Source organism: Chrysemys picta, chromosome 7 (genome assembly GCF_011386835.1).
Source record: "Chrysemys picta bellii isolate R12L10 chromosome 7, ASM1138683v2, whole genome shotgun sequence".
NCBI lineage: Eukaryota > Metazoa > Chordata > Testudines > Emydidae > Chrysemys > Chrysemys picta.
The window spans coordinates 35,588,362-35,611,502 of NC_088797.1; the positions used below are offsets into that span (position 1 = coordinate 35,588,362).

A 23,141-nucleotide genomic window follows, 5' to 3' on the forward strand; every position below is an offset into this window, starting at 1 on the left:
ACAAGTTTTGAAATTCATGGCTGCCCTGACAGCATGTAGCCCAAGTAGCCAGTGAACTGATTTGGGAGAAAATGGCTTCAGCAGTACTATCCTGTGTAAACACGTCTGTCTCCCTCCACTTCTCCACCCCCCCAATGCTAGGAAGTGAAATTAAGTTAGTGGTTCTCCACTTTTTTCTTTGCACCTTACTAAATGGGAGGGTAATCCCAAACAGTGTAGGATGGCTATGATCCCCTGATGCCTGTTTTAAGCTTCTTGGGGGGTTATGAGCCCCAGAAGGTTTTCTTTACCCAATAAATCTGAGCTGGTTACATTTTATTTATTTTTTTAAATGGCATAGGCTCAAACTTGTTTTCTCATTGCCTAAAATGGTTAAACCCTGACTAGTTTATTGTGTGGGAGAAGGAGCTACCTGATAAGTGATCATTTTAGGGGCTGTTCTGACTGAACAAGTGGTAGTGGTAATTAAGGTAAAACTGAAGCAGTATATCAGTCATCAGGGTTTTTAGTCGAGACAACTTTTGTAACTGATCTACCATTCCTGACTTAAACAATATTACCAAATATAGTGAAATAAAGCTGAAGTTACCTGGAAGTATAAATGAATGTAAAATGTCACAGTATATGCATGTCTGAAAACAAAGTCAAAAGAAACTACAATAAAAGTTAACAGCTGATTTCACAGTGCAGCTGCTAAATAGAAGAACTGCAGAAGAAACAGTGGGCTCCTAGGAAGAGGTAGTAGGTTGCATAGTTTTAGGGCAGAGATTTTGCTCACAAGGAGTTAACTATACAACCTGCTGCCTTTCTTAGGGCTTTATTATTACAACAGGACCATTTTGGCTCAGTCTAAACTTCTGCAGCTTTGATATGTGAAGAAAAAAACGGTATAAGCCAAACCAATATTTGATCATATTAAGTTTTAATGAAACTAAGTGTGGCAGCAACAGACTCATTCTGACAACCCATGTACAGTACTAACCGCAAGGTTGCAGCAGTATAGTGCTGCTTTTGAGGACAAACAGAACACACTATTTGCTCCTTTAGTAAAAGTGAGTGGTGTAATATGGTAAAATAGTCTCTCACCTTCCTTTCAAGATTAGGCTAAGATTTTCCAGCACTGAATAAGAGTTAAAGTGTATTGTTAATTCAAGTGACTTTTAATGATCTTATTAGAAGTGAGGGATAGACCTCTTCTCTTAAAGTACTCAGTGCTTATGAAAGTCTCAAGTTCCTAATGACAACTCAAATGTCCTATTTTTCTAGAGGAGTAAACATCTAAAATAGTTAAGCTTGATTTTATTGATCATGGGTATGTGGGATATTTTTAAGGGAAGACTTGCAACCAGCTTAAAAACAAATAATGTTGAATGAATCACAAGCAGTGGAAGGAAGTATAGTGGTCCTTTCCTGTAGATGTGTGAAAGTACAAACTCTTCCATGATTACACCATTGCAATGTAAATTTATAGCTGAGTTATGTACTTTTTGCAAGACTTCACACTGGTCTAAATCTTGCAGGTGTGGAAAAGATGTCCCCTGCTATGTTACTTAGGGGTAGTCAGTACTTAAGTCTGTACTTTTTTAAAGAAGTTTACAGCATATCATCCATCTTCTGGATAAAACACCATGCCAGGAGATGTTGCACTGAACCACACTATATTGACAGAACCAGGTTCAAGAATTGTTTCCTCCTTGTATTTTAATTTACGTATGTATTGAGTATTTTCCATGTGACTAATTGTACTTTGTTGCAGATCCAATAAATTTTAAACTGTTGTATGACTCTTTTTTAGTGTAAGAGCACCCAACTTTTCATAATGGAAAGTGAGGTTTACTTATTGAGGTACTGCATTCTAAAGGCTGTAATATAAAGAGTGGTGGCATTACTGAAATTAGTGTGTTTTTTAAAGGAATATTTTTATTTCATAATTAGACTAGATAATGTTTACGAGAGGTCATACCTAAGCTATACTTTATGGTTGATATACTGAAGTTTACATTTGAGGGGTGGTAGTAGCATTTTTATGTCTACTGTAGACTGACTTCACCCCCACAACTGATGGTTTCTGATTGAGGGGACCTAGCTTCATGGTGCTAATCTGCATCTCTTCTATTAACATGGGGGTGTTCACAAAGCTTATCACTGCATATTGCTCCAAGGGAACAGCTCTTTGTTCATACTTAAGGTACTGCTAGTTCACCATAAAGCCTTTGTTTTCCCTACATAGTGCCCTATACTTAACAGAAGAAAGCTTTGCAAAGCAACACCCAAAACTGCAGCTAAAATAATGAAGGATCATTACATATTTCTCTATTTACAGGTTAAAGGAATATGCTCTTAAAATACTTGTTTCATCACTTTCAGCCACTACACCTACGATGCTGATGTTGTCACATGCCACATCCGTAAAGCCCCTGTTGTGGAAAAATTGTGAACAGAACATGTTAAACTGAAAACCTTTAAAAGGAGACATGACTATAACTAGCTGCCTCTTAAGTTAGGATCTTTTACAATTTAAAGTTTAAACACATCCATTAAATCCATATTTTAATCTAGCAGCCTGAAGCACCTAAGCAGAAACCACCTGTGACCTAATCTGTTAAACAGTCCAGACAGGCACCCTAAACTTTCAGAGCTTGGGGGGAGGAGATCCTGAACATTACCTTTCCTGTATGTTGCATGAGCTCTGCCTGGCGTTTAAACTCCACTACACTGCAGCTTCTCAAACATAGTCTTGATGCTGTTTGTGTCTAATTAGCAAAGGCTCAACTAACTGAAAAATAAAAGGTGTGACTTTTTTGAAGGATGGTTTACAGCAGAAATTGACTTTATAAAAAAGAATGCTATTAAAATACAAGAACCACATGCTCAACTCACTAGAAATATTTTACATATAAAAAAGGTTGACATGGCCTTCAGCCATTTATTTTCTACAGTTGTTTGAACAGTAGGGTAATCTATTCCCAAAATGTTCACTTAAATTCCTCCCCCCACTTTGGAGGAGACAGCAGTAGTGACAATGTCACTTAAGCTTTCAATGTACTGAGTTAGCCTCCACTTTTTGTAAGTGGAAGCAAGTTAATCATAAAAACAAAGGCTTGATTTATATCACAACTTGTTAGCTTTGTCTAGTTACCAACTGAGCTGTCTTACCTTGACCATCTGTGGGTTCCCCCTAGTAAATAATAGCGACTTGTCAGTGAAGAGATTTTGTTTACTTTTTTCCATGTGTACACACGGAGTGAGAGATCCAAAGATGATGTGACAACACGAAAAGCATCCTTCCAATTTAAAGTAAAATACTGTAGTTAGAGTACAGTAAACAATGCTGTTCTCCCTCCCCCCCAAGAACTAAACAGTTGAGACACATACCACCCATATTGAAGTGATTGTATTGTTGTGATGCTGGAAAGCTTCTACTTGAGTCCCAAAAATTGAATATAGTTCTAAGTTTGCTCCACATCCTAAAAGAATTGTTTCTGTGCCATGTCCTTTCATGAGAATTTCTGTGGTCCAAGTTCCTCCTGGTAGTGTGAAACTTGCAACCTGTTGAGCTTTTATAAAGAAAATACTTCAAAGATTATATTTCAACTCTAAAATCACTTCTACCAAAATCTGCAGTAAAGAGTTATATATAAAAATAAAAGAAACCCCTTCTCTGGTGCCCAGACAGCTCAGGGCTGCTTACTAGGAGTAAGAGATTTCAAAGGTGGTGAGACTGACCTACAACATCCCATGATGAGTCTCTCTCTCTCTCCCCCTTTGTGATAGTGCTACATTGTTAGTCAGGAGAAGCCGTTGACAGGAGCCCTGTTTTTACATAAGGGGCTGCAGGCTGTGTGTTCTCTATGAGGGTCCCTTGACTTTTGAAATTACTTTCTGCCCACCAGGGACCATGTGTATATTTTAATTTAGCCTCTTATCCTTTTTTTCCCCCCTTGTAGTCCTTATGCAGAATGAAAATCTCCTCTCTACCCCTTAAGTAACGTCTTGAGAACAAAGGGGGGCCTGCTACTATACCCTAATGGTCAACTGGCTCTGTTGGTGCAGTGGTAGTGATTGTTTCCAGAGTTGAGTACCTCTGGCCACTTACATGTCTGTGTGCCCTAGCTGAGTTTGACTGCTGGGACAGTACATGGGGAAATCGTTGGCTTCAGTAAGGCCACAAGCTATGTTGTACAGCTTTACAGATCAATTTTAAACACCTCAAACTGCAACCAGAAGCTAGCATAGTTCCTGAAGAACAGCTGCAACAAATGCAACTGTTATTTTTTTCGAGTCTCTTATAACAATAATGGATTTTACCCACATCAAAAAAAAAAAAGTCACCTTTGGGAGAGACCAACTATAGAAAATTCCATCCCTAAAATAAAATATTTTGTATCCTGAACTATAATAAGACACCTGTGATTACTACAAAATAAAATAAAATTTCTCTGCTATGAAGTGTTAATAGGCAATAGATATCAAAACATACCTAGAACTTCCATTTTATATTTAGACTTTTTGAGAGCTAGATCAAACACTGTGATGTTCCTTTGAACTGACATGCGATCTCGGTGCACTACTGCTATTCTTGCTGGTGCTTTTGGTAACCAGCAGACTACAGCACAATTGTTGACAGGCAGCCAGCTAGATTCAGGTGATTCATCTGCTGGGTTAATCAAGCAATCTGTATGAAATATCTGGTGTAGAGAAAAACAAAGACAAATATACTATTCAGACTGCAGTGCCACCTCTGAAAAACCTTAGATTTCATAATTCTTGTTAAGGATTTTTTCCATTAAGAAAAGCTTTTTGCTAATTCAGATTTATTGAAGTTTATCTTTCAATGGTTTATTGAGTCATCACACTTAATGAAAAGTGAGAGGTTGATGCTTGTGAAAGCATGGCATAGGACCTGGCATAGCTGAGCCATAGAGCTTGTCTCCACTTAGGGAGGGATCGACGCACAGTGATCAAGCCACGGGGGGTGGGGTGTCAATTTAGTGGGTCTAGTGAAGAGCTGCTAAATCAACTGCCGCTCGCTCTCTTGTTGACTGGTACCCCACTGGAACAAGAAGCGTAAAGGTAAGTCGACGAGAGTTTCTCCCGTCAACCCAGCGCAGTATAGACACCGCAATAAGTTGACCTACGAGTTATTCACATAGTCAGAGTTGCATAACTTAGGTCCATTTAGCCCGGTAGTGTAGACCTACCCATTCCTTATACAGCTCTGCTAGTATATCTGAATGTTTAATGACAGCAGTCTCTGCTATTCCAGTCCACTTTCCTTTTGTCCAACAGGCAGCTGTGCTAAAATGTGCATGTAGAAAGGGTGTATGGGGTGTTGACTAGAAGGACGCCAGCAGAGTACTGCTGAAAGTGGCACTTTTTGCACAAAGAAAGATCACAAATGACTTGTGGCTTGGTTTATTATTTTGTGAGGTGTTTCTAGTAAACTTTTCAGTGTCCATTCTAAAACAATCTAACCTGTCAAGGGCTGTTGAAAATTTGTTGTTGCTCAAGTTATCTAATTTATGGTAGAATATCTCTTAAGCAAATATGAATCTAGGGTGAGTTCAAAGCTGGTTGGGAAACAACATTTTCTGCAAAAATGTATTTTTGGAAAAAAATGTATCCTGAATTGGAACAAAAATGCCAAAACCTCAAATTTTCACAGAACTGAAATCCCACATTATTTTGTTTCAGAAACACTGAAAGATGGTGTTTCCAAAATGAAATGTGTTCCCTAGGATCCCTGGCTGCCCATCTGGTAGGCTGCAATGGAGATGGGGACACTGGAAACCCTGACAGCTGCTAATGAAAGTAATGATTGTCTCACTGCTGCCCATCACTGAATAGCAGCTGTGAAATTGACCAGACTCTGGTCAAGTTAAGCATCTTGTCAGTTTCACTGCTGCTATTTAGTGGTGGGCAGCAGTGAAACTGAAAAAGAATGGTCAGTAAGTCTGCATCTGCCAGATGGACCCTGGGTCCTCTGTAGCCTACCTGGCAAACTGACTAGGAGCATTGAGTCACACGCTCCTGTCGCAGCCAGGGCTCTCAGAAGTTGGGCAACAGAGGGAAGTAACTGGCCTGGAAGATATGGGGTCCTGAATCCAGGGAAGTCCGCATAGGCGAGCTAGCAGAAAACCAGGCAGGAGTCCAATGTAAATTTGTCAAAGTCTACCCCTTTCCAAAAAAACCATTCAGGTTTTGACAAATCAACAAATTCGGATGAAAAAAGTGTCTTGTTGGAATGTAGCTGAACCTAGCCGTTAGCAAGATTTCTCATTCTGTAAAGATGAGGAGCTTGATAATAACCACTAGGTTTATCAGATGCCCAACGCTGAGAACAAGTTATTTGTTTACTCTTCCAGCAAAGTTTCTATGGTATTTTTATTTTTCTAATTTTCATATTAGTTATTAGCAGATATGGAAAATTAGTACATTGATGGCTCTACTTGCACCACAAAAATATAAAATGTAACATTTTAGATATTCAAATTGAGCCTGTTGCATTACAAGCAGAGTGTTCGTAACAGAGAGAGCTGCATTATAAATTAGGTGTACTGCCATTAAGACTTATGGAATAAAATACATTGGGCACTTCGTTCAGGAAGGGCAAATTCTTTAAGTTAATTAGGAAAATGTTCTAACAAAGGAAGAATAAATGTTTACCTACTTTGAGGTAGAGATTGTTCTATATAAAGGCTGCTGAGTCCATTAGTCAGTGAGATATGCCAATAGATCAAGAGGAAGGTGAGAGACTATATTAAAACATAGAGATCCTATATTTAAAGGCAGCTCCCAATTTTACGTAATACTGTACCTTTGGAGATGGAGCTGCATTCTCAGTAGATCCAGCAATTACCCATTGCTCGTCTGGTGAACAAAGTAATAAATCAATGCTAGAGTTTTGAAATGCTGTAATACATGAGACCTGATTTAGATTAGGAACTTCTAGCGTATAGATAGCACCTCCTGCAGTGGCTGCCTACAATAAAAAAAAAAAAAGATGAGTAAGAAAGAAACATGGTTACAACATCCCAGCTTCTGTAAAAAAAGAATTTATATGAATCTGAAGGTTTAGTGCTCATGACATCAAGCATTTTTGTCTCATTTGAATTTAAACTTTGAGTGGTACTATCAGCACCACGCCTGAAGGCTAAAGTGTATCTCACATCAAGATGCGCATAGCACAGAGTCTCCTACATAGTTCATTCAAAAGAAAAGGAAAGGAAACTTCCTACTGTTGACTGAGCTTTAAAAAAAAAAAAAAAGAGAGCTGAGTCCATTTTTAGGGTTCATCACAGCTGCTCTCCTGCTGCTCTTACAGCAGTTGGCATACAGGATGAACACAACCCTGTGGAGGTAGAACCACCTCATTATATGTAGTGTTGTAAATCAGACCTTCTATGTATTGTGTATCAGGAGCAGCAGAAGCAAAAGGCAGTAGAGAGATATTTCCTAATGATTCAGCATCTTTGATTCCAGTCTCTGAAGTGGGAATTTAATTCTTCACCAGTCCATCATGTGCTTCTGCAGTAGCACAATGCCACTATGCTGTAGTTTTGAACTACTATAATACACATTCAGTCTTCTTAACCCTATTCCCGGCAGTTATGACAAAAACAGGACTGTGCAGTGCTCATCCCCTCACTAGCAGCACTAAATCCACAGAGGGCTGAAACAGTCACTTCCCAAACAAGCCCCACAAAGACAACTATAGTTAAAGCCTTTTTCTATTCCTAGCCAAAATAAACACAAATTCTATTGTCCTGCTCTGGCATACTTCCACACCACACATGCCTGTACTTGCTCCATTGTAATAGCAAGGCAGAAGATGTACATTACAGCCATTTGTATAAACACTTAGTATGTGGCATTTTCCTGTGTTCTAGATACTTTGTTCCAAAAACCAAAAAGATATAGACAAACTCAAGGGAGTCCAAGGAAGAGAAACCAAAAATGATTAAAGGGCCTGGAGGAAAGATTAGAAGAACTAAATATAATGTGGGTAAGGAGCAACTTGAAGGGGATCTGATAGTCTCCAAAGGGTATAAACACAAGGAAGCATGACTGTGCTATCATCAACAGAAAAAGAATGAAGGTAGTAAAATAATAAATTTTAAGCTAAAAATCAGAACTCCAGGCTGTGAGAACGAAAGCCCTTGGAAGTGACACATCCACAGTCTAGTGGTTAAAGTTCTATCCCTGCAGACGTTTGAAATGAGACTGGATGAAGCACTAGAACATAGATCATCTAGTGCAGAATAATTCATTCTTTACAAACTGTTCTAGGATGAAATCCTGGCCTCAGTGAAGTTAATTGAAGTTTTGCCATTGATTCCAATGGGGCCGAGATTTCACCTGAAGTCTCAATACATTTTATGCACCTTTAATTCCTATCTCCCAGTGCTTAAAATGCATCACATCAGAAGCATATTCCTCATTATTTTAAACGAGCACATATCTAGGTGTAGCTGATCTTGTTAGATAGTGGTCATTAATTTATAGTCACCGTGGTTTACTTACAGTTAGGAAGGGCTTGTCGTTCACTGAGTAGGTAACCAAACTGGACGAGGACGACGATGTGGAGAATGCAGCAAGCTCTTCCCCACTTTCTCCATGCCAGACCTTGATGGTTCCACGGGCATCTGTGCTGATTGCTAGTTTGTACTCTGGGACAGTAATAACCTTTACAAATGGCACTTCCTGGGAGGGACTTGACCATATCTGTGTACCCTGAACAAAAATATGCAGTTAGGGGCCAGCTTATGGGCATTTTAAATAGATTTAAATTGTTATCAATAATGCATCCCTTTCCCCCCATTGCTTGTTTTTGTATGTATATATCATTGAAGATATTACCTATTTCAACAACATTTTGCTTGGTATTTTCCAGTGTTTGTGTTGAAATAGTTTTCCTTTAACAAGATAGCCATTATTTTCTCCTTGTTGGAACTCTCCCCCCGCACTGGATTCTAATAATGACTCAGCTTACTCCATTGTATTTCAAAAATCCTAAAGTGCAGCCAAGAAGCTCTTTCCAAAGATGAGATTTTAAATAATTTGATGTTTCCTTTGCACCACAAATCTCACTTATTCTTCCCACACCCAATGACACTGCAGACCACAGGACTGGAAAATTCCACTCCTTCACCCCCACTTCAGAGCAAGAATCTGCAATAGCTTTTAAATCTTCAATCTCCCCTATTCATCAGAAACTGGTCTGCACTGAGAATTAATAGCACATTTTAGAGCCAAATGTACATGCAGGCAGACTACACAGCAACATTTGCTACCTTGCTATGCAAATTCATCTCAGTTTGGACCTACAATACGATACCCTTTGCTACTCAAGTCCTGGGTCTCTCCTGAGCAGGAACTGCCAATAGCATTTCAGTCTGCCAAAATGGATGGTGGTTTCTGAAGTGGTCTAATGATCACAAGAATTAAATTGAGACCAAGCACACTTCCACAAGTCATCTATTGCAAGATTTGATTCTAAGTTCATCCTTGGCATAATTCTGTTCAGGTCAGCTGATACAAGCAGAGTTGCACCTGCTTGCTCCCATGGGTCAAGTTCTATCCTGTTGTAACTGACACACAAGTCCTGGGCTGAACTCAACAGTGACAAAGTGTTGTAAATCTGTCAAAAAATGGGTGTGCATGTCACATGATAGATGTTATTGGTCAGTGTCCATTGATTTACCATTTAATAGGCATGCAAAATGTAGGTGTGTAATACTGCATGCCAAAGGTTTGTAGGGGGGGGAATGCTACCAATACCAGCACCAGCTAACTTAAAAGTTTGCCATATTATTGCACTCATTTCCCCAACCATGTTTTCAATGGTCCAGCTCTCGTAATTGATCTTGAATGCTTTATGTTTGGCCAGTTAAATGTCACAGTTAGAAAATACAGCTTAAATGGAACCAGTATGTGATACTGTGCAGTCCTGGAGTATCTTAATATTACCATTTTAAATTTTGATTGCATTTAACAAGTCTAGTTTCTCTAAAAGTAATATTCCCCAATAGCTGTTTTCAGGGGCAATAAAGCCCAATAGTCAGTGACTACCTTTAAAAAAAAAAAAAAGTAGAAATCAATAAATATGGCACTTTAATCTTATTGCAAGATTGTCAGGCTGAACATTGTGTAGCACCCACCTCCCAAGAACTCCCCAGAAAAAGCAGCAACAGCAAATACTTAACGCTCTTAGAAATTCTGATCTAAGATCTAATTCAAATTAATTAGAAGCTTAATTTGAGTGGAGCTTTGATGCATGAAAAACCTTCACTGTAATAGGACAGAATACTAGAAATATGAATTGCTTGCAAACTTTGCCAGATCTCTCTGTTCCTCTCAGATGTGGACAGAGAAGTCAGGGAAGAAGCAAAGTCTGATCTCATTAATATACCATGTTTTTTGTGCTGTGATTTGAATTACATATTGAACATTAGGGATGACATCTGCAGCCTGCATCTCTAGTCAGAGTTTAAGGCCGGAAGGAACCACTAGATCATTGTTTAATCTCCTGTATATCACAGGCCGCTACCACCCCGCACCCACACACTAAACCCCACAACCAAAATGAGACTAAAGGACTAGACTATTCTGTGCCACAGGCAGAGAATAGGAGGTCCCAAGCTGCATCAGTGCCCGAGGCCCCCACAATTGCAGGGAAATGTCAGACTCTCCTAAAAACAAAGTGTTTTCTCCCACAACTCCTATTGGGAGGGTGTTTGAGAACCTCTTTCCTCTGATGGTTAGAAGCCTTCTAAATTTCAGCCTGAATTTGTTCATGGATAGTTTACATTCATTTGCTCTTGTGCCAACATTGTCCTTTAGCTTAAATAGCTCTTTGCCCTCCCTGGTATTTAGCCCTCTCCCACCTCCCCCAACATATTTATAGATAGCAATCTTATCCCCTCTCAGACTTTTGCTAGCCTAAATAAGCCAAGCTCTTCCAGTCTCCCATCATAAAATACGTCCTCTATTCCCCAATTATCCTATAGCTCTTCTCTGCACCTGTTCCAATTTGAATTAATATTTCCTGAATGTGGGTGACCACAATTGTATCCAGTATTCCAAGTGAAATGTTACTAATACTTTGTACAAATAGCATTATTGTTTCTTGGTCTGTACTGGAAATGCCTCTCCTAATACATCCAAGGATCGCATTTGCCTTTTTCACAGCCACATTAAATTGATGACTCAGTTATTCTGTGCTTGACCCATACACCCAGGTCTCTCGCCTCCTCTGTCGCTTCTAATTGATGGACTCCACATGAGTACCTGGGCTGTTAATCTTTTGTGATCAAGACTGGCACTAGAGCTAAAAAGGGCTTTAAACTAGGAGATGAGGCTGGAAGAGGCTCATGAAGTCTCCAGTGTATTGAAGCCAGGGATGGAGCAGGAAAATCAGCTAAAGGAAGATATAGTAAGGGACAAGGGAACACCGCAAGCTAGAAAACTGAGTGAGGTCTGAGGGAAACAACTGAAGTGCTTTTACACAAATGCAAGGAATCTGGGCAACAGAATGGAGGAACTGGTACTACTGGTGCAGGAGGTTAAACCAGATATTACAGGGATTACAGAAACATGGTGGAAAAACACTCATGACTGGAATACAGGTGTTGAAGGTTATGTACTGTTTAAGAGAGAGAAGAAAGATAGTGGGGTAGCATGGTACATCGACAGCTGTACACTTAAAGAAGTGATAGTACAGACAAAATCTGGGTCAAAATCACTTTGGGGAAGGGTTGTAAAAGGAGGTTCTGCTGGGATAGTATTAGGGGTCTGCTATAGACCCCAGGAGTCAGACTCTGTTATGGATAGCATTCACTTCAGTGTTATTAGAGAAATACTTTTGGGAATTGTGTCATAATGGGAAACTTTAAACTTCCTTGATATAGATTACAGAATAAATACTACTAATACTGGTAGGGCCCAATTATTCCTAGATGTGATAGATGACAGTTTTCTTCATCAAATCATCACTGAAACAAGAGGTGATGCAACTTTAGACTTAAGCTTTACTTGGTGGTGACATCACAGAAGAGCAGATCATAGGAAATAATCTTGGATTGAGTGATCACAATTTGATTCACTTTATATTAAATGAAGGAAAATCCAAACCATGTCATTAACTCTTCTTTTATTTCTGAAGGGCAGACTTTGGGAAAGTAAGACATTTAGTTAAAGGACTCGAGGACTTAAATACGAAAGAGGCTTGGAATTTCTTCAAATCAACTATACAAAAACAATCTGAAATTTGCTAAACTTGTAGGGAAAGGCTCCAGACCCACCTAGATGAATAGCCACCTCAAAAAAGGTTAATAGGAGGAAGCAGAGAGCTTATAGGGAATGGAAAAAGTGGCTGGTCAGCAAACAAAGCTATACTGTAGAAGATAGAAAAATGTAGGAATAAAGTGAGAATTGCTAAAACTCAGGCTGAATTAGCGCTTGCCAAGGAAATGAAATTAAATAATAGGAGGGGTTTTTTATATAAATAAAAAGGAAGAATGAGGTTGGGCCATTATGCAGTGTGGGTGGGAAAGAGATTCAAGATCTAGGTATGGCCCAAAAAACTAAAACTAGTGAGTGTTCTCTTCTATACATTAAAAAATGCCACAATTTCCCTCTGCATAACTTTAGAGAGATGACACTAGGAACAAAAACTGGGTTATCTGTAGTCCCCCTTCCTTATTTACATACTAGCCATCCTATGGCATCTGTATTTTTGGAACAGTTTGAATTAAAAAGCATGGGCAATGTTTGACCTGTATTTTAACTATTGCCTTCTGATGATTTAGAGCTATTCTAGAACAACAAATCATATAAGAGGAGTAGGATACATAATTGTTTTTTAAATGATGGTATAAATATTCTTGATTGTGACACTGGACTTGTAAAGAGTGTGCATCCCACCTCTTGGACCTGCCATGCTCGGATAGTGCCATCGGTAGATGCAGTGCAAACCACAGACCTCAGCTTTCCACCACCAAACACGTGCTCATTGTCTGAGAGATAAGCCATACCAACTATTTTACCTACAATAATAAAATACAACAAAAATATCAGTATGACCATCAACTGATTTCATGCTCACCAGGAACAGTAAGGTCCCTATCAGCAAAGCATTAAATAGGAGACTAATGGCATTAAGCAGAATGGGGATATAAATCTGGGGAGGTCTGGATTGCTTCCTGGCACGTTATCATTCTGCACTTTCAAACATGGCCTAGTAGTTTATTCCTAATAGAGTAACGGTAGATACAGTGTTCCATTTTTCATGAGTGTGATGACTCACACTTATTAGTGTAGCCTATGCTATTATCCAAAACATGTTCAGTCAAAATAAAAAAAACTTTTCATGCAAAAACAAAAAAGTGTCTGCAGGAGAGAAAATAAATCACAAATTATTCCCTATACTGAGAAGGTGATTAAACAACATTTATTTCAGCAAATAACTCTTCAGCATAATACCTGGGTAGCAATAAAAATTGCCTTAGTTAAAGCTGTTAACCCTTTGCTTGACAATCTTACTGTCTGAATGAAAATATGATGTATTCCAAAACTTGCATTCTAGTTGGTTTTGATGCATGATATGATGCATGAACATAGCCTTCATGGCTTGAGTTAGTGCAATTTACCCTTTAATTTCTTGCTATCTGAAGGGAATATAGTAAATTAGAGTCTACTTTTATTTATGTGTGGAAACCAGAGTCCAGTCTTAAATTTTTATGTGTGGGTGCTATTTAATTTGGACTTTACTGAAGGTGACATGCAACTCAGAGGATATAGGACCAGATTTTTAAAGGTATATGTGTGTCTAAAGATAAAGATAAGCACCTGAGTCCCTATAAAAATCTGGCCATAGTTATCAGTGAAGAGAGAATTTATTTAACCAGCATGGAATAACAGATGAGATATTTAGTTTTATATCACCATCTTTGAAGAAGACATTTTCTGCAAAATGTTATGGGATGAAGCTAGTAATTTTAAAAACTTTCAGGGCCCTGTTCTGAGAATGTACACACCCCATCATACCATAAGGCCAATTTTCCAAGGTTCTTCAACTGAATCTGAAGATTTTCCTCATGGTTTTGTACCAGTAAAGCTTTCCAGCTTTTGGATTTGTGGGATTTGCATGTAAAAAAATGCATGTTCAAATTGGGAACAACAATTTTGCAGGCTGCTGAAGTCTTTATTGCTAATGTATAAAGCATATGTCTGCCTAGATCCTATGAGGGGTTGGATCCATTTATACAAAACACCTAACAACAACAGAAGTAACCATTCTTTTTATCATTTTCTCACATACCTTTATGCCCTCTCATGGACCGACATATATAATCAGCTGATGGCCGACCTGATGCCATTTCATGCTCAAGTTTGGAGCGTTGGAGATAGTACTGTTTCCATGTCTGCATACCTGGAGTCAGGTTGGAAATATTGCAAAAGGTCCAATGATCTAGGCACATCCTTCTATGAAACATAAAGGTGACACTATTCGGTTAAAAGTAGGGGATGGTCATTCTGCAACACTTTTCTTAACTATTCACATTTGGTGGATGTCGCTAGATACATCCAAAGATCTGTCATGGATAAAAGCACGATTTTGTTTCTTTACTTGGGAAATTTAAGATTCAGTAGAGAAAGGGAATTCCTCCCCAGTCACAAAACAAGACACTGCAGTCACCATTGTGAAATATGAAGAGATGGAAATAAGGAAACACCATCATGGAATGAGAGTACAAACATTGATATGCCTGCCTCCACTATTTTGCTCACTGCAACATGCTGAAAATATTAAAAAAAAAAAAAAGAAAAAAAAAAAGCCCGGTTGCATATAATGCATTGAAGAAAGCATTCTAGAACTGTTTGAGTGAAAGTGTAACTTCCTGAAGTACAGACAGTCAGTGAGAGACTTACAGCAATCCCCAGAGTGAGTGTGATTCAGCAGCACTTGAGTCAGTGTGTGCTTTTCCACTGACTTTTCTGGGTCTGATCTTCTGCCGAATAAGCGCAATTTCTACTCCCCATAAAGGCACTTGTGAAAAGATGCGACTCAGAACCAGTTTTTCCTCTAAGATATCACCCACCTCTACAAGGGACTGCCTGACCTTTGGAAAATTTGACTGTACAAAAACAAGGTTTGTAAGCTCAAAATATGGTCACCTAAAATTAAAATGTCCCTGTGATCGTAAACACACACCCACCAGTGCTCCCAACCAGTAGTGGTAAACTCTCCCGGAACCTGAACTGATCTGTTCTTTCCTAGTCCTGGAATTTATTCATTTTCTTTTAAATTATTTAAAAATAAATGCTAATGAAAGGTGTCAGCCTGCAGACCAAAGGCCTGTATTTGTCTGCTGAATAGATACAGCCCACTTGGTGGCAGCAGAAGCTTCCCCACTAGGCTGACCAGATGTCCTGATATTATAGGAGACAGTCCTGATATTTGGGGCTTTTTCTTATATAGGTGCCTATTACCCCCCATCCCTGTCTCGATTTTTCACACTTGCTATCTAGTCACCCTGTTCCCCACCCTGCCCTGTCAATGTACTTCACTTAGAAGGAAAACCTCTATAAGAGTTTGAAGATAGCAGTGAGGCCATAGGCTAGACTGAGGCTGTGCTAACAAGGATGCCAATTCAGTTATAAGTTAACTGCGTTGCTCCTGGGATAACAGATGGATCTGCCTTATTCATTACTGTATTTTTAAAAGATTATCCAGAGGGGTGCCCAGAGCACTGGAGGGGTGCCCTTAATGTAGAGCAGTAACAATCTAAGTTATTAAAATACGGTGGAATTTGTATGATGCGGCTATAGTTTCATACCAGCCAAAGGGAATGGATTCCAAACACTATGGTGGGGTGAAAAAACGGTGCGCACACATATACATGCCTTACAATCAACCCTGTGAGCCCTTTGTCTACCATGTTGTATGCTCTTCGACTTTATGTAGTTAAAATTCCTGGATCACGAGTATTTCCAGGTTCTCATTCTGTGGATGCCCCAAGAGAGACTGGGTTGTCTCAGTCCCCATCAGAGTCAGTGGGGGTGAGGACACCCAGGTTGATGTTCAGCACCTTGCAGGACTGGTCTTGGAACTTGGTAGCCGTGAAGCCCCTCAAAGAGCCCACCCACAGGAACACCAATGACTACCCTCTTAAGAAAGGAGGTGCCAAAATGGGAACCAAGGGCTACTAAAAAAGGCAAAGCAAAAGTACCGGATAAGTGGCTATAAAAGAATGCCAGTGAAGGACACTGAGCAGGGAACCCCAGAGAGTGCCCACTCTACCCCAAAAAGATCACCTTGCAGCTTGTCAACTATTACAATACCTAGCCTGGACTCCCCAAAACATTGAAAGGGGCACTCACCTCCATAGGGAAGTTGTGCCTGCGGCTTCGTTCCATGCCTATTACAAACGGAAGGGAGAAAGACGAGACATTTTAGAATGAAGGAAGCTGCGTTTCAAACTTTTCAGTGTTACTGTGACTGACAGAAAAGAGAAGATAACATCAATCAATGGACAGGGAAGGGGACCAGGAAATCTTTCTAGGTCTGTGCTGCACCCCAATTTCTTGGAATCATCACTCTTTTTAAGTTTACATTTTGTATGAATGTTTAGCACAACACAGTAAGAGGGAATTTTCAAATCAATTAATTGGTTATAGTTTTACATTGATTTTTATAGGAATTATGCGGTTAAAATCGTGAACAAAGTTTTGTAAATTTGGACATATGTGCAAGGACTGGCCTAGCAAGCTTTTTAGTTAAGTAGTTCAGGCTCGATCCCAAAATTTGAAAATAATCATTGAGACATGAAAGATCAATAAACATCTAAGCTTAGAACGCCCAACTAACTTGCTACTAGCCGAAATAACATCAAATAGAGAGTAAAAACTTATTTTTACAAGATCCTTTAAGCTGAATGTATTTGATCATATATATATAGTGTATATTTCTTAAAGGATTGTTAACAATTCAATCAGTTTATACCACCCCCTGCACATTTAGTGTAGGATATTAAAGTCATACAGAACACAGTAATATGGAGTATACTACTGATTCAGAAATGTGCTAGATAACTATTCAAGATTGTATTTTGTTGACATTTCCGTCAGTGTTTGTGTACACACGCTTTATCTGTATGTGTGTTTACATCTCCATACTAAAAGCTATATAACTATTTAAAGACAGCCATCCTGCACCATCTAGATACTTAAGGTGCTGAGTCCAGCAGCACAGTAAAAGCAATCTAAAACAGAAAAGCAGGTTAATATTGTAACATTAAAATGGGTTATTGCCACCTGCAGATGAAAAGAACAGTTTGAGGAGCTATGACACAAGGACAAAAATAGAGGAACAAAGATCATAAATATGGGGCCAATCGTGGCCATAACAAACACATGCCTCTGGGGAAAAACCAAACCAACTCACCCACCCTTAAGTATTCCACACCCTGGGGCCAACCAAAGCAAAGTCTTGATCTCCTGTCAACCTAAAACATGGCAACTGGATTCTTCAAAGATGTGTGAAATCTCAACATAGGTACCTGTCAGGTTCCTCCAGGAGGCCTCAAATATATAAAGGAAAGTGCCAATTTGATATATTAGGTTTAAAATGTATGCAGGATGGGTCTAATGCGATCCTGGCTGCTCATACCAGTGAGCATATACATGGCTGCACTCTGAACACACTGCAAGTGACAAATTCATTCGGAAAGAGCATTTCCCAACAGCAGGATGGACTGCACACTGCAGCTGGATTCTTGACAGCAGAGAAGTTGAAATGTCAAGTTGATGTTTTTCATTGTTTTTCTCTCCCCCTACCACCTGTTCCCTCTTGGATGGGTTTACGCAAGACGTTGTACTCAGGGTGCATGTTCTGAACTGGCTCAAATAAAATAATCTCCTGAACTTTGCTTCAGTGGTTTGCCATCAAACTACCATCTGTGTAAAAGCAGCTCTAAGAAATTGTTTGCAAAATAAGCACTGCTTTATAATAATAAGTAATGCTACTAATATTTTGCATTTTATAAAATCTTCCAGCCAGAGATCCTAAAGTGCTTTACAAATATTAATGAATTTAGCCTCACTACTCTTTGGTGACGTAGGAAAGTCTGAGTTCCATACAACAATTGGGGAACTCAGTGCACTGTTAAGCAATTTACTGAAAGTTACACAGGAGTTTTATGCAGAGCAAGGCAAACAGCCCAAATTGTCTGGCTTCCAGTGCTGTCCTTTACCTAGTAGGTATTGCTTCCTCTCTATTCCAGTGGAGATAATCAGTCTTTTGGTTACAGTTATCACCGATAAACCATTACTGCAAATCACATGGGATGGGCAAAGCTTTGCGTCAAGTGTGAAATAAGACAGACTAGCTTTCCCACCTGGTCCAGCTGCTTTGAGTCATTCTGGAGAATCCAAAGGGGATCCCCAAGTGGCATACAGCTGCTGTAGTGACTCTACACCCAATCCCAAACTTGGTCCACGCTCTGCTCACTAGCCAGAGCATGTGACATTTTGTGTCACTAAGAATGAGTTCCTATTTCCCCCTTCAAGGTCTGCTTATCCCCACACAGGAGAAGCAGGCATGGGGCTAGGCAGGAGCCTATGTGCTTCCACATTGCAGAAATGGGATGGTTTTTGCTAGGAGAGGTTAGGTCCTGCAGCAGCCTCTGTCACTGCCCTCCATTTTTTATCCTCCCCTGCCTCATTCTCTGTCCTGACCCTCCCACCCCTCTGGCCACAGCTGTCTCCCCTATGGTGGCTTGGATGCAGCACAGGGAATACAGGGAGTTTGGATGCAATAGCATGCTATACACAATTCTGCCATGGCAGCCAGGCAGAGACTAGAGAAGAGAATACCTGCGGGCTGGTGGATGTGTGATCTCTCAGAGGGGCTGGGGCTGCACCGCTGCAGCCCTGAACATGGATCAGAGTGGGGTGATGATGGAGGTGAAAGAAAGGCTCAAGGGAGAGGCTCATTACCTGTGGTCATGAAGGGTGGGAAGGGAACACTTATGTGCAGTCCTGATGGTTGTCTCCAGACCTGTGTGTGCTCCTCCAGCCCACAGGTGCTGGAACTGGGGATGCAGGGGGTGCTGCAGCACCCCCTGGCTTGAAGGGATTTCCATTATATACAGGGTTACAGCCCCCCTGCTCCAGTCTGCTGTCAATTTCACAGCTCAGACAGCTGGTGCCACCGGCCGCTCTGCGGGAGTTTCTAAACGTCAAGGCAAAATAAACCCCCTCAGGGCCACGCGGGTACAGCGGGCTCCCCCTACTGCACAGCGGGGTGTGCTCCGGAGCAGTGGCAGTGAATTCCCTTCGGGGGGGGGGAGGGAGAGGCAGGAACCAGTGTTATTTCGGTGGGGAAAGGCACCCCCGGGAGTGGCGAGAAGCGCTAAGACAGCTCTGCTGGGACACAGGGAGCTCTAGGAAATAGGTTTGCAAAGGCCCGTTCATTCCTCCAGCGCCAGGGCACGCCCAGCCTGGTGCAGTGTGTCTGGGGAAAGGGAGAAGCCCCCAGCCCAGGGGCCCAGGCTGTGCAGCGGTCCCCAAGGAGGCCCAGAGCTGGGCAGAGCAGACGCCACCCGTGTCCTGCCAACGGGGTGCGACCGACACTGGCCCGCATCTCCCTGCGCTACACGCGCGGCTGCGGGCGCTGGAGCAGAGCCGAGGCACCCCCCGTGCCCCAGCTGGGTACCTGGTTCACCCGCGCGGCGCGGAGCAGATCCGGTGCCTCCAGGTAGGAGAAGACGTGGACGAGGCAGTCTAGCGTGAGCAGCTCGCCGCTCATCTCCAGCCCTCACCCCGCCGGGGTCTCGCGTCTTTCCGCTTCCGGACCAAGTTTCCTGCTTCAGCTACAGCGGCTGCTCAAAGGCGGAGCTAGCGCGCCTGGCAATCCGCTGGCTGCGCTGATTACACCGGCACAGCGCGCCTGGCCCCTGCCGGCCAGGATACTTCATTGGCACGGCCAGCTCCTTGCACAAGGGCTGCTAAAGTGTAACAAAGCGCTCCGGTAGCGGGGACAATCTGCTCAGGACAGGACTAAATACTTCGTTTGAAGCTTGTCCTCTGTGCCCGTTTGTAATCCTCTTTCTAAGCCCCCAGCCCCCTTCTCTCCTTTACTCCCTTCAACCTGTGTCAAGGCCCCATCCTCTCACCCCTACCTGTCAGGGCAGATTGGATCACCCAGTGTTGAGATGCAGCTACTTCTACAGTGGCACATGGCAGCTTGACTATCATGCAATAACATCACATCTCTACTTAGGGCAGGCAGTGAAGGTGAACGCTTGATGCGGCTGAAATGGCAGCGGGACTATCTATAGCCAGAATGCAGTTATGTGAGTTGAAATAGGACAAAGAGTTTAAAGACATCCTCGCCCTCTTACTGAAAGTGCCATGGAACAATTAATGACCATCCATGGTCATGATCTTGGTGTTGTCTCATCTAAAAGCAGCAGAGAAGGATTCTTTCTTCTAGAGGAAGGACCATGACATATGATGGGAGCCGAGCAAGAAGAGTTGGGGTAGCTAGTGGAAGGGTCTTCATGGTGGGGGAAGGTTAAAAGCCTGGGGGCAAAGTTTCTATGGGTTTAGGCTGTAATTTTGCCTTAATGCTTTTCTACAAGTTTTACTGTGATCTACAGCTAGACTGAGTGAAAGAAGAAAGTGAGCATGATGGAAACCTGGAGAAAGTTAGGTAAGTAGTTAAGTGTAAGAACCATTACTTAGGACACACACACACACAAGGTAGGGATGGGAGTATTAGTTTGATTGGGGGGGAGAGGGAAATACTTTTTGCTGTAGGATCATGTCTTTAAAACTGGTGAAATAAGTTTTAATGTGATTTTAGCTTAAATTAATTCATACCTGGACAAAGTAGGGAGTAAAGGGCAGTCTGCTTTTGACAGAATAAGGACTATATTAAACGAGGACTATTAGATGTGACTAGAAGAATCCTCTATATAATATAACAAGGCCATTTACTGAAACTTCCCATAGAAGACAAAGAAAGAGAGAGACCTTATCATTTATACATTCATTAGCTACAGGATTTTGTGGGACTTGGGTTTTTGTTTTTTTTTTAAGAAGAAAGCAGCTCAAAGAGGTCACAGGTTCAAGAAAGGGTAAAGAATTAAGATAATACAGGTCAGAAAGCAGCAGAAACAGGACTCTGGCAGAGGGAGAGAAAATCAGAAGAAGAGAAACTGTGAAAGTGAAGATGGGAGGTGAAGGAAAAGCTGCAGCCCAATGGCCCAGCAAAATGAGATTGTACTTAACTACACAGATAAATGCAAAGTGAAAAAACCTAGTCTAGGAAACACAAATTCCTCCCGAAGTCTAGTTAGCAAGAGCTGAGAACTGGTAAATCAGCCCTTTAGAGAATTACCCTTTTGGTGGAGAAGAAGACATCTCTGCACCCCAAGAGGATTATTCGGACACCTTATTGTTGTCCATGGATTCCTGCTGGTTCCAGTGACCAAATCCAACCGTGGAATTGTCTGAAAATACATGAGGACCAGAACAAACCATGAAGAGAGACTGAACATACATCGAGAAGGAGAAGAGAAGCAGATAACCCTGTGTCTCCAGCCACCTGCCATACGTCTTCTGCCAGTTACGCACACCTGCAAAGGGTAAGTTTAACCAGCACAAAACAGATTCACATATGAGGACCTAGCTGGAATAAAACTTCTAAATTTAATGTCCAGCTGAGACCTCTTTGCTAAAACACAGGCTCTAAATTTGTTCTTTTAACCTCTGCAGTTTGCAGGAGAGAAAATAAACCACACAAGTTATCTCTTTTCAGCAGAAGGGTTGATAGCTGCAATAAATATTTAAATAACTTAGATTTTCATGATACATGAGTAATACAATACCTTTGCTGGTTAGTTTTGTTAACTCTGTGCTCCCTGTTATTTGAACAAAAATATATTGTTTTCTATACATAACATAGTCTGGTGGATTTTGTAATGTCATGTATGAAAAGGGTAACAAAGCTCATTGAATTCTTCTAATTTACTATATGGGTGGAGTTCAGAGTTCTCTGTCTTGGGTTATCAGATGGGAAAACTAATCACTTAAACTTTCAAAAGGCTGGTTTTCTTAAAGTCTACAGCTTGTCTGCATAGCAAATTACTGTGCTACAAGCCAGGGTGTGAATCTACAGTGCAGCAATCTTACTGCATTGTAGCACGGTCCACACAGGATGTGACAGCAGGGCAAGCGGTGAACTGTAGAATCACACCCTAGCTTGGAGCACAGTAACTTGACATCTAGGCAAGCCTGAAGGCTTTGTCAGTTTCCTAAGTGAGCAGAATTGCTTCCTTGTCTGAGTCACGAAGTTTCTGCTGACTCTTTATCCTATGAAGAAACATCCATTGTACACTCTACCAAACTATATTGCAGTATGTTGTATTTGCCAAGATGCAGAACTTGCCATCCAAAGATAACGCGCATTACACTGCAGAAGAGAGATGGTGCAGAGTGAGTCAGAGACTGCAACAAAACCCCAGGGCTCCTGTCTTGCAATCCTGTGTCCTACCCGCTGGAAGCACTGCCTCCCCATGGGCACTTTCAAACTGGTTTTAAGCCCCGTTCAGATTGTATTTTTTCATATACTGTAAAACTTGACTCAGTTTGTGCCAGAAACTTCCAGGTTTTGGGTTTTGTTTTCCATCTGTGAATTATGTTTCCTTAAAGAACCACAGCCCTCTTGAAGTACCTTAGAAATGCACCATAAGCACTAAGCCAATGTTAGACAGTAATTAATGAGGCAAATTACATGTCAGGATGTGCTGGTGATAACTGTTTTCCACTGAGGACAGAAGCAGTGAAATTTTCCAGCACAACAACAGAAGCACTATTTCCCCCACCTCCCAGCAAGACAAAAAATGAACTCCACCTCACACAAATCATAGAATCATAGAAGATTAGGGTTGGAAGAGACCTCAGGAGGTCATCTAGTCCAACCCCCTGTTCAAAGCAGGATACTCTACTGCAGACCTGCAAATATTCACCGATCTGAGAATATCCCACTAGCAACACTTGGAATGACATATGTGCTGCAGTTAGGTAGGCCAACCTGGGGAAGTCTGACCTTTAACCCACTCACTCTTTTTTTT

The 23,141-nt window shown here is 41.1% G+C and overlaps 2 protein-coding genes across 13 annotated transcripts in view; one reads left to right on the top strand and one right to left on the bottom strand.

The window, feature by feature from the left end:
- WNT7A (Wnt family member 7A) overlaps window positions 1–23,141 on the top strand; it is a 130,423-nt gene that overhangs the window by 15,571 nt on the left and 91,711 nt on the right. The window lies entirely within an intron of this gene.
- FBXW12 (F-box and WD repeat domain containing 12) lies at window positions 906–21,553 on the bottom strand. 3 transcript variants are annotated; one of them, XM_065551178.1, is made up of 10 exons: window positions 21,407–21,553; window positions 16,384–16,421; window positions 14,321–14,484; window positions 12,925–13,046; window positions 8,524–8,733; window positions 6,818–6,982; window positions 4,481–4,688; window positions 3,376–3,557; window positions 3,157–3,284; window positions 906–2,417 (listed from the first exon to the last, which is right to left on the bottom strand). In XM_065551178.1, exons 3-10 carry the CDS (start codon window positions 14,478–14,480, stop codon window positions 2,318–2,320), a joined length of 1,275 nt encoding a protein of 424 aa, XP_065407250.1. In that variant the 5' UTR covers window positions 14,481–14,484; window positions 16,384–16,421; window positions 21,407–21,553; the 3' UTR covers window positions 906–2,317. The 3 variants fall into 3 exon arrangements, with proteins under 3 accessions (XP_065407250.1, XP_005307228.1, XP_065407251.1); XM_005307171.5 differs by lacking the exon at window positions 21,407–21,553 and adding an exon at window positions 19,718–19,890; XM_065551179.1 differs by lacking the exon at window positions 21,407–21,553 and adding an exon at window positions 19,000–19,826.